The 14,174-nt window shown below is 32.7% G+C and overlaps 2 protein-coding genes across 2 annotated transcripts in view; one reads left to right on the forward strand and one right to left on the reverse strand.

Moving 5' to 3' along the window:
* Positions 1-1,133, forward strand: part of LOC114324795 (serine protease gd-like) — a 66,264-nt gene extending 65,131 nt beyond the window's left edge. Inside the window, exon 9 of the mRNA XM_028272642.2 lies at positions 915-1,133. Within this exon, the coding sequence (XP_028128443.1) occupies positions 915-1,114 (200 nt within the window). The 3' untranslated portion in view covers positions 1,115-1,133. The remainder of the gene's footprint in view (positions 1-914) is intronic.
* Positions 1,134-2,944: 1,811 nt separating this feature from the next.
* On the reverse strand, positions 2,945-3,712 carry LOC126887738 (uncharacterized). The gene is made up of 2 exons (XM_050655456.1): positions 3,278-3,712; positions 2,945-3,178 (listed from the first exon to the last, which is right to left on the reverse strand). Exons 1-2 carry the CDS (start codon positions 3,643-3,645, stop codon positions 3,001-3,003), a joined length of 546 nt encoding a protein of 181 aa, XP_050511413.1. The 5' UTR covers positions 3,646-3,712; the 3' UTR covers positions 2,945-3,000.
* Positions 3,713-14,174: the final 10,462 nt, after the last annotated feature.

The following is a 14,174-nucleotide window of genomic DNA, read 5'->3' on the forward strand; positions in this document are numbered from 1 at the left end:
GAAATAACTATACAAGACAATGACAAAAACGGCAATATCATGTAACCAAACATAAGCAATGAAGAACATATTATATACATCAGAAATGAAGTACTTATAAACAAAAATTAAAAACAAGATAGTTACTAACTTCAAAACAACAAAAGGACTATTACAGGGATGCCCAACATCACCAACTCTATTTAAAATATTTTTAGAACACGCACTAACAGCTTGGAAGTCAAAATAGGGATTGTAGGGGTATGGAAAAACCGATAAGGGGTGATTATCTCTACACAATTATTGTGTTTTGCAGACGGCCAGGTGGTCATGGTTCAATATGAGGAAGATATCAGTTACAGGGTAAGAAATCTAAAGAAAGAAATACAGACAGCTGGGTCTATAAAAAAATATGAAGAAAACGGAATACCTAAAATATCGGAAGAAGATATCAAATTGGAAATAGAATAGGTAGAAATAAAAGGAACGAATAAATTTAAATATTTGGGGTTTATAATTACGAAAAACGCAACAACAGAAGAAGAGATAAAAAAATGATTGGTAAAAACAAAATCTTGTATAAGACAACCCCGTAGGGTGATCTGGAATAAAATATTCAGCAAAATTTTTTTCTAGACTACTGTATTCTTGGTAGATATTACTCTTTGTGACCATTTAAAATTTATAACTGAATTTTAAGATAGTAAAAACCTACAGGAATAAGGGTCTATATACTTTAAATATAAAAGAGCTTCAAACTTACGACGATCTCACACCTCAAGCCTGTACCTAACCTAGAAGATCTAGAGGAATCTTAAAAAGCTGTTAAGGTGATACTTTGGACAACACTCTTTACAATTTGATTACGTGTTTTGTACTGCTTAAATTCATGGTTATGGTAAAAATATAATTATTTTAATTATCTTTTTTTTCAGGGTTCAGAAATAATACTGGCCCTTGTAATGGCGACAGTGGTGGAGGATTTGTAATGAAATGGGATGGAAGATGGATGTTGAGGGGAATCGTTTCGTTGTCCATATCCGAATCAAACACAAAGAGCTGTGATCTTTCAAATTATGTTGTGTTTACAGACGCCAGCAAATTTTTGAACTGGCTTAGGTCCTTTCTTAAATAAAATCATTAAAAATAAATAAGTTGGCGTTTTAATATTCTCTTCATCCTTTATCCTTTAAAACTTTAAAAATTAGCGAAAATAGCAATGGCCAACTCTGTACCAGAAGCTATAACAGATGAGGGAAATACAGAAATTATTAATATAGAAGCATGAGTTCGACAAAGTGACAGTCTGTCTACTAAGAGACAAAATATTTAGATATTAAGTATTTAGGTGTAGTGGACACTAGAAGTGGACAATAGACCATATTGGAAATATTACTAAAAGGCAGAAAAATCAGTAAAAAACTGAAGTTAATATATTTTTTCCATACTCATCAGTACGATTATGATTATTGCAGTGCCATATTCTAACATTCTACTTTTCACTATCACTCAAACTACTTAGTTCAAAAGGTTTTGTCGTCTTCAATATTCTAGGTTGCCCAGTAGTATCGAGGAGCTAGATTGCTTTAATATCCTCGTGCCTATAAAGTAGCTACTTGTGACTTCCTGCCATCTTCTTAATGATTATATCAACAGTTTCCATTCCTAGGTCCGTGACCGTTAAAAATAGAGTCATCAATTTCGATGGGAACAGAAGATTTGCTTACGGCAAAAGTAGCGTTTTTCTATTGGTTAAGAAGAAGAGTCATAGCATCTGTGGGATGTTCTGATTATCATTTTCTCGCTATCTTATTGGCAGAAAAATGTTTGGGTTATTAAGATTGGACAAAGTATTCGATGGTTGCCAGAATGGGAGGTGAATTCTGTTGCTAGAGAGAAGAAATTCTTGTCCAGAATTAGGACAGGAGGGCAATTAAGTTTCAGCGGACATGCAGTGAAGAAGTCCAATTTTTGTTGTCTGTGCCAAAGACAGGCTCAGATGGAATCTTGAGAGATTCTGTAGTGCAAGTGGCAATTGCGATGTGTTTGCCATAGATACCATACCGGTATATTTTTTGTGTTGTTCCGTTAAAATAAATGGAATAGTGTTCATAGTAGTGGCGTTTAGTATGCCTTTTGCAAGAAGAAATTAACTCAATCTTCGCGGAACGTAGTTCCTGATCTTTTAACTAACAACCAATAGTCTAAACAAATTTGTTTTATCATCAAGTTGATGAAAAGTGTCACTAATAATCAAAATAAGCAGTTACTTTTTTTAATATAAAACAAGACCATGGAATTTCATCTTTCGTATAAAAAAAGAACAAGTTGTGTAATAGTACTTTAGATCCGAAATTGTAAAGTGTAAGTGAAGTTCGCCGTACCACCTCTCCAGCGAGCTATACCACTCCAGCAGCCCACAGTACACCCACCGCAAGTCATCAGTTATAATATGTAACAAAGTGTTTATTTCTTTTTTCGAACTTTTGAAAACGCGAAAAACTTAATATTATTATTCCCTTCTTACCAGTTCAGTTTTATTTTTTTAACAATTTTTCTATATAAATAAACTATGATTATGTTTCAAACTTATGTGTCTTTTTATTCTTTTTGCACAAATCTCTCCTTATTGTAATAGAACATACAGACTGCCTCAGACATCAATGGTAAGTACCGTTTTCTATTCAAAGGAATACCATTTTGAATATTTTGTTTTGTAATTTTTGTATAGGCATATGGCAATAGATTTTGATTTGTTAATGGCTTCCAATTATTATTAATTTCTTTCTTTATAACAAATACTATTTCAAAAACTCACTCCCTAAATTCTCTGAGACTGTAACTACCGAGGTATTACAAAAAGTTATGTAGCACGAATTTTGCCAAGCCTATAATCTAACATTAATGTCCAAGGGCGCCCACAGGATATTTCCTCAGGGGGGGCAAAGGGCATTGAAACAAAAAATACAAGAAAAATTGTTTTGCTGTTTAAAACGCAACACGGTTAGTGTCAGTAAAATGTTACTTAAATAATAATTGAATTCTTCTGGTGTCCATCGCAAATAAATCAATTACTTTCTGCATGAAGTTTTCTTTATTTTCTTTTATTTTTCTTCTGTGTACAGATAACAGGCATAGCCCACGTAGACGATTGTTCGACATCGTATTCCTTATCCAGGTCTTCACACGTTTGAGAGTGCTGTAAAAAAGTATCGAGGTTGTTATATTGTAATGTAAGTTTTAGAAGAACTGAAACACATGGATAAGAATATAACGTAATAAAATTATAGTTAGTTACCTGAATGATCGCTCGATGGTGCAAGTTGTTGGTGGCAGACAAAGAGCTATTTGGATGGCTTTTGCTACTGACGGCAAAAAGCAGGCATTTTTCAGATGGTCTTCTAAAACAGAATCACCAGCTTCTTTCCTAAAATGTAAAAGGTTATTGAACACAGCATCCTCATTGGTATGACCTCTTAATGGTAAGTCATGTAGTGCACTAAACAAAATTGAAGAAACAATGGATTTTAGTTTCGCTCTGTTCGATTCAATTTGCTTGGCCAAACCATAATTTGCAAGACATTCAACATTTTTCTTTTCATTTTTCATGACAGATATAAAGTTACTTGAGTTTTCAGATGCTTGTCTGTGCCATTCAGAGTTCATATGCGATTTCGCATTTTCATGAAACTTTCTGAAATTGGTGAATGGGCGATTTATAAAGCCGCTTTGATAACTAACATGGGTTACGGGGCCTAAACAGTACACACAACTTGCATAGCCCACCTTTAACTTCTTTTGAATAAGCTAACCAGGGGTACGTATTTAACCATTCATGGATAAATGGTCGTTTACCATCGTCAATATCATACTTGAAATTGTAACATTTATCTGGCTTCCATGGGTTTGTTAACAAAGTAAATTTCAAGCGATCGTTCAAGCTACAAATTTTATTAGTATCAAGGTAGTTCCCAACATCCAAATTTAAACTGTCTTCAACAATCGCAAAATTATCCGATGCGGTGGCCGTTACAACGTTAGTTTCTCTTTGAGAGGCGGATACAGCTGACTCCAAGCTAGATGGCCCTGCTACAGCTAAATCATTTTGACTGCATACTATACTACTGTTTTCGGTACTGTTCGGTATGTCAGATCCATCATCAATTTTCAGCCGCTTGTTTGGCTTGTTAAAGAACTTTCTTATGTCCATTTTTCTACAAATACAGTAGGCTAATTAAATTGATGCATTCAATCAGCTAAGTGTTAGGTGTCAAATAAATTAACGCATTTAACCGGGGAGTAGGCCGATAAATGGACAGAATAAGACCAAATGGATAATTTAGTTGCATTGAAAAATATTTTTAAAACCTTTTAGAGAAGTAAAAAATTCATCTAAGTTAATTAAAATTTGTAGATTAAAATACCTACCTTGCACAGTTGAATATCTCAACTGCGATACAGGAATAACTTATTTTCTTAAAGTAGGAAGGGTACTTATAAAAAATGTTATTACTTCAAGCACAATTTTTGAAATAAATATTGTAATTGTACTTCATAGACGCAAATGATGTTATTTTAATTCATAAAAAAGTATTTTTTACCTTTACACACAATAGATAACTACCTCGTAAAAATAAGCCTATTTTATTTAAGGACAAGTGAGAAATAAAGTATATTATATAATACTTACACGTTGCACAAAAAACACTTTTAACACGTTAATATAAGTTCTATGAATAACAGTATATAAATTATTGTGAGCACTACCGTACTACTAGACGTATCAGATCGGCCGTTCAGCCCACCTATTTCATTTCTCAACTGGATAAGCCTAGACCGGACATCATCAGTGCATGCGACATGCGCACCGAAAACGATGCGGTTCCATCCAAACATATGCGTCTCAGTCAGAAGGGATAAGGGATTGAGAAAAAATACATTTAAACTGGCATATCTCGTGAGCGATTATGATTAATATGGAATTTATTTTATAATATAAAGTAAGAGAGAGCTAAATATTTTTTACACGCTTTCGCCAAATTCTCAGGGGGGGCGATGGCCCCACCTGGCCCCTCCCTGGGGGCGCCCTTGTTAATGTCTAAGTATATTTTTATATTTATTTAATTTGTCGTGCTTCAACTTCATTGGCTTAACTTGTTTTTATTATTTTTTGTTACAGTCCAGGTCTCTGAACCATATGTTAGGCCTTGGCGTATTATTGTTTTGTAGTTTTACCTTTGTATTTCTCGATAAAGGTAATTGAAGATTTAAGAAGGAGATTGAGCCCAAAATAGCACCTGTTAACCATGCAAATTCCGCTGTTTATCTCTGTGGTAGTGTATTTTCAGTCCTCATGGGCGCTCCCAGGTATACAAATTCATTAACTGCTTTGATGACGTCGTTTTAAGTGATGGCGTATAAGGCAAACGGCAAAATACGCACTCTTTAAAAGCTACAGGATGATGTTACGAACACCTTTATTTCGACAATGCCTCAGCATTTTACTCATCATTTTCACTCTATACGTAAAGTAAAAACTGTATTTGCATATTTGTGGTGATATTTCTTTTGATTCTTTTGAAACGTTAAGCCTGTTGCCTTCAGGTTTTTTCTTATACAATCATACACCCTTATAATCAATTTTAAAATCTTGTGTTCATTTTTATTTTTATTTATTTCCAGTTCACGTTATTTTGTTTTTTTTTTAATGAATATTAACTTCTATAAAACCTTGTGATTTTTGTATGTTTTATGCAAATTTTTTTATATCCAAATATTTATGGAATCTCTTACATAAAATAATAAAAAATTCGCAATAACAGATGACGTGATTATCTTTAAAAGGCTATCTTTTACGTAACAGGGATTAAATTGGTTGCCTTGATTCGATAATAAGGAAAAAGAAAGCAGAATTCCAAGTTCAAAATTAACATCGTTGTTGTTTTCAACCGGTAATGTCTTGAACACGTGAAACTTTAAATATTATGTGAATTATTAAGGACAACAACTACAATATTCAATACTTTCTCCGAACTCGTCTGCATACATTGTCCGTATTTATTTATACATTTTGGCACTCGATGACTCGATGCTGTACTTATTTGATTTGTATACGGATTTCACTACTTGAGAAGATAGTAAACAATAAAAATAATGAATCGCCCATAGTCTAAATTAATTCAAGTGTGCCGAAGAAAACAGTTAACATGAGTTGTAATTAATGCCTATAAGCACATAATGTTATGTGCTAATAAAATATCGAAGACATCGGCAATTATAAAGAACAAAGGAAAAATTAGTACATATTACATCTTCTTTAAATCTCTAATGAAAGTTGACGATGACTTCTGAAAACTAATCTCTAATTTAGCGACGATTAAACTGCAAAACCTCGTAAGTCAGTTATGTAACTTTACAGTAGAGAGGAAAAACATTTTGGCTTCTTTATAGTAATAATTCAATTTATTCGTTTTGTGTGTGTAGGGTTCATTTTAGGTAACGATTCCATTACCATTAAGTAAAATTCAGTAAAATTGTTTTTTTTTGTCAAGGAGCGACTTACGAGGTTTTGTTAATTAAAATCTTAAACGACCATTAAACTTACGAGGTTTTGTCTCATAAAAATGCAACTTACAAGGTTTTGTAACTTAAAATCTTACTTATGAGGTTTTTGTAGATGTCGCTAGTACCATTAAATTTAAATATTGACTTACAAGCTTTCGTAGTATAAAAGATACCTATGTAAAAGTATCAACCAACAAAGTATAAAAGTTATAATGGACCAAAAATCGACTTACGAGGTTTTGCAGTTTAACCGTCGTTAGGCTTTTTAATAGTGTCTGAAGGTCTAGACGTATCCATTCTTGAATGTTACGATGCAGCCATGTCATTTTTCGTATGCCATGACTGTGTTTTTCTTCTATTTTTCCTTCCATTATAAGTTGAAAAAAGTTATATCTCTCGTAACTTTGGCAAAATGTCCAATATGTTTTTCGTTTTTTAATAATCTCTACAAGTTCACGATCTCTTTCATGGGTAGGTCTTAAAACTTCTTCATTTTTAATGTGGTCAGCCCATGAAATTTTTAAAATCCGGCAAAATATCCAAAGTTTTCCAGGGGTTACCCTGTTGTAAATTATTTTCAGAGATAACTTTCAATAAAAAGTGGTTACATTTTTTAGCATTTTTGGAATTGGCCAGGTGTACAGATTTAGGAGAAAATTTTGTGAATTTTTGCAAGTTTTGTATATATTATTGACGATTTTTGTAATGAGACCAAGGTTGTCTTTTTCTAAGGGCTTTATAATTTCACGATGAATGGGACCAGGTGCTTTTTAAGTTTGTATAAGTTTTATTGCGTAATAATAAACAGCAATGCAAAATTTATGTTAGGAAAATCTAAGAAGGTCTTAAATTATTCTAGTGGAATAAAAATATTTTAAATGAAAATAAGAATATGTATAAGAATAGCCTTGCAGAACATGTTCGAATCAGTTTTGAGCTATGGGTCAAAAGTGTGGACTGTTAATGCAAGCCTAAAAATAAGGCTCTTAATGATATAAATGGATTTATAAGAAGCGCAAGAATTTTACAAATATAGAGGAGCATTGAGGAAGTACGAACTCGAATAAAAGCAGAAGAAACACTGGTGGACCAAACAAAAAATGATATTTCAAGTTATTTTGACATGTATTAACAACGCAGAAGATATCTTGTATAAAAAGGGACAATGGAAAGAAATGCGGTAAGACCCGATTAATGTTTAAATGTTTAAAAAAATAATTTTTACCTCATTTTAATCCAATTTTTTACACAAATAAATTATTTTTTCTATTTTCGATATACAAATTGTGGTAGGGGAGCCCAAGCAGGGATTTTTACAGTTACTCAAGCGCGTCAGATTATCATATGGGGAGAAACCTGGTACCCTGCAGATGTACCTCTAGCATATATTGGCTCTTAACAGAGGGAAGTTCGTTCGGAAGGGGGACCCGAAAAAAAATCTATCCTTAAAAATACTCGAAACTGTCAAATTAAGATAAGGTAAGTTAAGTACATGCAAAAGAGTGTATATTGCAAAAATCTGTCGATTTGAGCGGGGCGTAAGGAAATGGGTGAGTCAAAAATTTCACAAAAAAAAGCGAATATTTCGCGAAATGAACGTCAGATCGAAAAACTAAAAAATACGTAAAAAATGAATAACCATTTTCAATTTCAAAAATGAATAACCATTTTCAATTTCGTTGCAAAACGAAAATACAGCCGAACCATATTCCAGTCCAATCAGAGAGTGCTGCAAGCACCTCTACCGGTTTCGAAACTTATTAGTCTCTCATCAGGAGGCACATATGCTGCTCTCCCCGATCCAACCAAAACAAACCCCAGCGTGCAGTCCCGGATTGCAACGAACGAAATGGCATAGATGCCCTAGCGGCAACTGCTACCAAAAAGACTAAGTTTTCACTCTAATGGCATATAAAACAACATAATGCTATTCTACACCCCACCAGAATGAAAACAATGGGAACCTTCTCTGGTCTCTCTCAATGGGAACCAGAGAAGGTTCCCATTGTTTTCATTCTGGTGGGGTGTAGAATAGCATTATGTTGTTTTATATGCCATTAGAGTGAAAACTTAGTCTTTTTAAAAAATACGTCTTCAATATTTTTCAAAAATCTATCGAATGGTACTAAACATAATCCCCACGGAGAGGGATGGGGGTAAATTAAAAAATTTAAATACAAACCCCGCGATATTTCGCAAAATGAACATCAGATTGAAAAACTGCAATATATACTTTCAAAATGTTTTCGAAAAAGCAATCGAATGATCCCAAACACGACCCCCCACTGATTTGGGGTGGGGGCTTACTTTAAAATCTTAAAAGGGACCCTCAAAGTTTTATTGCAGATTTGGATTCTTTACGTAAAAATAAGCAACTTTTAGTCGAGACATTTTTTCGAATTGTGGATAGATGGCGCTATAATCGGAAAAAACCATTGTTGGAAATGGAAAATTAAATTAAAAATGGAAAACGCCCCCTAAAATGGAAAATTTTACTTAACTTTTTTGATTATAGGACATAATAATCACAACCTAATAGGTCCCCATAACGCTCGAGTGACTGCAAATTTAGCATACTTTGCTCCCCTACAATTGGGTTAGAGAAACTTTTGAGTTTTATTAAGATATTATTTGAATTTCTTAGAGAAAGTTTGGACGGATGTGGTACTTTAAATGTTAGCCAAACAGTACTATTCGCCACATTTAATATAAATTTTAAAACCAAAATCAGTTTAACAAGAGATATCGTACTTTTAAATACAATATGATACTGGAAGCGAATAAATAGCGTCAGGATTTAACGACTCATCCTGAATTCGTTGTCATCTGCGGAAAATCGGCAAATACCTGACGAGTATTGTTCTTAACTAACATATTGCAATTCTTATCATCATTATTACTATTTTATTTGCATTTATTTTTTATCCATTATCATCCATATATCATTTATTCATATCCATTGACATGTATCTACTAAGGCTCTCCACATTTCTCAAGAGATAGCATCTGGTACACTTGCTTGAACTTTCTTTAGTTTTTTAAGTGCTCAAATAACTTCTTAGTTTCTGTGATCATGCTGTTAGTACACTTCTTATATCTTTTGACAGAAATGTTATAATACAGTCTTTATATGGTATAATACAAAAAAAGAATAAAAAACCGCTAAACGCCGTAAAAATGAGTGGCGCATACAATATTCTATATTTTCATTTTGATGCAAAACAAAATTCTAGTTTTATTTTAAAAGATTTTTCCATAATATTTGCTAAATTTGAAGTAAACGCGCCACAAAAGAGTAACTTTGATACAGTTTGAATTTTGAAACTTTTTTGAAATTTAGCAAAAGTTATGGAAAAATCTTTTAAAATAAAACTAGAATTTTGTTTTGCATCAAAATGAAAATACATTTTCGCGCCACGTAATATTCATATTATCAGATCTTTTGTAGCTGGCATATTGTCTGCGCCACTCATTTTTACGGCGTTTAGCGGTTTTATTCTTGTATCAGGAGTTTTTCAAAGTTATTTATATGAAGTTACATGAAGATACATTTATTAAATGTATGAAGTTGAATGCAATGTTTCTCGATTACACGTTAAGCTTTATAAATGGTCGCATTTGTCGCATTATCTCCCAATGATCTAGTGTCCATCGAATGTACACTAGATTTTTTATATAATCATTTATTAACAATCAGAATTCCATATTCTCTAAGTTAATTTGATAACAAGCACAATAACAAAAACTATGATATTGTACCATAATATGGCAATTATATTATATAATATTATAATATATAATCTAAATAGATTGAAAAAAATATTGGAATGGTCGGTAAATATACTCGGATTGCCCGTTGCCATATCAAATTTAGCGTCTTAAGCACTACAACTACATAAACCATTTCGGGAATAATCATTAATTGGATTATTCTTTTGTAGCTTAATAACTTCTAAACGGCTTAACCGATTTTGATCACTAAACATGAGTTTGAAACATATTGACAAGTAGTATCTGATGCATCTAAGGTCAAGTATGATAACTAAAGCTATTACAGGAATTATTGAGCTTGAAAAACTGATTTTTTTTCATAGGAAATAGATTTGATCATAACTATGAAGACTATAACTTAAAAATTCGAATTTTCCCGGATATGAGGTATACACCGTTAGATTCGACTAGAGTCTTTCTATACACGGTCAGTTATTGGCGCAATTCGTAGGTTGAAATTTTGAGTAATTGTCGAAAAACCAAAATTTTCAAAGTTTGTTTTTCAGTTTTTCGGCTATACTGAGCCGTGTGTATGTCTGATCCTGACGGCTTAAACACCATTTGAAAGCATAGCTCAACACTATTGATTTGGTGTATTTGTAGTTCTCCTATCTTTTCTTTAACCGAAGATATATACCCCAAAAAATATGCCATTTTGTACCTACCAAGTCTTATAGCTGGCTTATGGTTGGCCAAATTCAAAAACTACACCGGTTCTGAATCGACACTGGCCCCTCTTGAAACACAGAAAAAAAATCAGATCGGTTTAACTTTTCCACATACATACAGATCCACAAACATTTTCCCTTTTTTTAAATAGAAATTGAGTCATATTTCTGAGCTCGGAAACTTTTGAATGGTATAACCGATTTTCAAAATTAGACATGCGTTCGAAAGGTAATGATTAGTACTATTAGAAAACGTAAAGGTCGGATTTAAATTTTCGAATTTTTTGGGAGTTTTGGGGACGAGAACGAAAAACAGACTCTAAATAGGAAGGGCCGTAAAATCCACACCCTTGGACCAAAATCGATGGTTGATATATGAATGGGTGAGCCTTTTCCTGAAGTTTAAGATGTGAGTTGGCTCAATTTTCAATTCAGTTAGATTAAGAAAATCGAAAATTTCAGGTATATAATAGTGTCGCGCTTAGGGGGCGGGTTGTGTGTGTACGCCACTGGCGAGAACTGCCGTTCTCTGGTAATTGAAAGTAAAAAACGAAAAATTAGATATGTATTTTACGTTTTGGCTATACCTATTAGTGCGTAACACTTGATCTTTATTTAAATATATGTATAAATTAAACAGGTAAAACCCAGTTTTGTAATGAGGCGGTATGTGTATTTACCTATAATAACACCTTAGATACTGCCATGTTACGTTTTTTTCTATTTCCGTATTTTAAAAAATTTGTAAACAAATAAAATAAATTTGTAAACAAATAAAATAAGTAAACGTTTAGTACTTCTGGAACTACATTTTATTCTAAAATCTAGAAAACATCTAAAAGATATTAGGTCTGGATCCCGCGTATGAAAAAAAAGTTGATTAATAGCAAGCTGAAAATTTGTTAATAGCTTAAGGGTGTCTAGTCGGATAAACTTTGATATATGGGAACACTGGAACAGGGGCAGTTTTAATTGTGGAACAGGTTAAAAATTTGGAACGGTCAGACCACGAAAACGGCACATTTATTTTGTCCGACAGAATAGACTTAAACTCTCCGAATAGAGATTAAACTCTCATGCAAAAATCAGACTGCTATTTATCACCTGTCATAATTCCTGTCATTTGACATATTCTACATGTTCCACTCATTAAAACGCCCATTTGGTGATAAATAGCAGTCTGATTTTTGCATGAGAGTTTAATCTCTGTTCGGAGAGTTTAAGTCTGTTCTGTCGGACAAAATACATGTGCCGTTTTCGTGGTCTGACTGTTCCAAATTTTTAACCTGTTCCACATTAAACTTCCCCTATTCCAGTGTTCCCATATATAAAAGTTTGTCCGACTAGGCACCCTTAAGCTGGTAATAAATTTTCAGCTTGCTATTAATCAACTTTTTTTTCATACGCGGGATCCAGACCTATATTATTTTAGACACTCTAAGGATAAGAAAAAACAAAAAGCTGGAATTAAATAAAAACAAACATATTAGGGAAAGCATAGGGGAAGCAATTTAAATCTTTTCTTAACATAAACTAGATAAAGGCTATAAAAACTATCAAAATAGCTAAATAAAACAGCATATTTATCAACTTTCTTGTCTGGAATGTGACGGACAGGGTGAGGCAGATAAAAAGTCCTATTAGAAATATCTCGAGAACTAAAGGAAACAGAATCATGAAAATTGGTATGAAGGGGTTTTGAAGAGTGATCTCTTTAATGAAAATATTTTCATCGATTTGCTACTTCTGGTTATACCGGAAGTGGCTTATAACTTCGTTTTTTTAAATGAAACATCCTATATATTTTTACATTTTTGGATTCTCCTGGATGTCTGCTGGAAATATGAGGTTTTGTAATGTTATACATGGTAGTTTAAAAGATAATTACGTTTTTTTTCTTAATTTCCTAGCAATATTCACACCCTGTAGAATTGTAGTAGGTTAACATCAAAAACTCTATTTATGTTCAAATGATTTTCAATACTATTGTTAAAAATTGTTAGTATAGCTAAATGTTGAATTGTACTATACAGGGTTGGTCGAAACTCGGAAAGAGTATTTTCTGAGTTTTTTTAAATGGAACACCCTGTATTTTATTATGGTAATGAAATGATATTTTATGCTCCTTTTTTATTTCTTAAGCATTCCCTATACCTAACTGCTTTAATTTGTGAGTTATTGGTGATTGAAGCCAAACATTAATTTCAACAAAAAATACGTGAAATTTTATTAGGTTGGCCTTGAAAATATTCAATCACAAATAATTTTTCGGAAATAAATACATAATAATCTAGACTGATATTTAAAATTGATAATAATGGTTGAGCTATCAAAATACCTACGTAGTTAAAATTTTTGGCGCGATTAACAAATTAAAGCATTTAGGTATAGGGAATGCTTAAGAATTAAAAAAGTACCATAAAATGGCTTTTCATTGCAATACTAAAATACAGGGCGTTACATTTAAGAAAATTCAGAAAATCCTCATTCCGAGTTTCGACCAACCCTGTATACTAAAATTGAACATTTAGCTATACTAATAATTTTTAATAATAGTAGACTATATTAAAAATCATTTTAACATAAATAGAGTTTCTGATGTCCAACTACTACAATTCTACAAGGTGTGAAAGTTGCTACGAAAATAATAATAAAGTGTAATTAGCTTTTAAACTACCCTGTATAACATTACAAAACCGTATATTTTAAGCAAGAAGACATCGAGTAGAATCTAAAAATGTAAAAATATACAGGGTGTCCCATTTAAAAAAAACGAAATTTTAAGCAACTTCCGGTATAACCGGAAGTGGCAAATTGATGAAAATATTTTCATTAAATAGATCACCCTTCAAAACCCCTTCACTCCAATTTTTATGATTCTGTTGCCTTTAGTTCTCTAAATATTTCTAATAGGCCAGTTATCTGCCTCACCCTATATAGGGCAAACATCACAGTGGTTAAAAAAAGACTGCAAAGACAACGCAGCACAAAAGTGACTGCAAAAAACGGAATAAAGTTCTTGTGCAGTAGCACACAGCTTTACAAAATAAAATGCAACACTTCGTAAGTGATAATAGTGTGAATGTTGTATGTGTATCTAATTGTTAGTCAATTTTGCAATAGGGTCGAGGATCAAAATCATCATTCAATAAATAACCTATTGTTTTTGGGTACTGCCCGAAATTGCCCACC

This window comes from Diabrotica virgifera, chromosome 7 (genome assembly GCF_917563875.1).
Source record: "Diabrotica virgifera virgifera chromosome 7, PGI_DIABVI_V3a".
In the NCBI taxonomy this organism is placed as follows: Eukaryota; Metazoa; Arthropoda; class Insecta; order Coleoptera; family Chrysomelidae; genus Diabrotica; species Diabrotica virgifera.

Coding starts and splice junctions, on each gene's coding strand:
- LOC126887738 (XM_050655456.1), bottom strand. CDS start 3,645: ATGAACTCTGAATGGCACAGACAAGCATCTGAAAACTCAAGTAACTTT. Junction 3,179..3,277: donor ACCATCGAGCGATCATTCAG/GTAACTAACTAT, acceptor ACTTTTTTACAG/CACTCTCAAACGTGTGAAGA.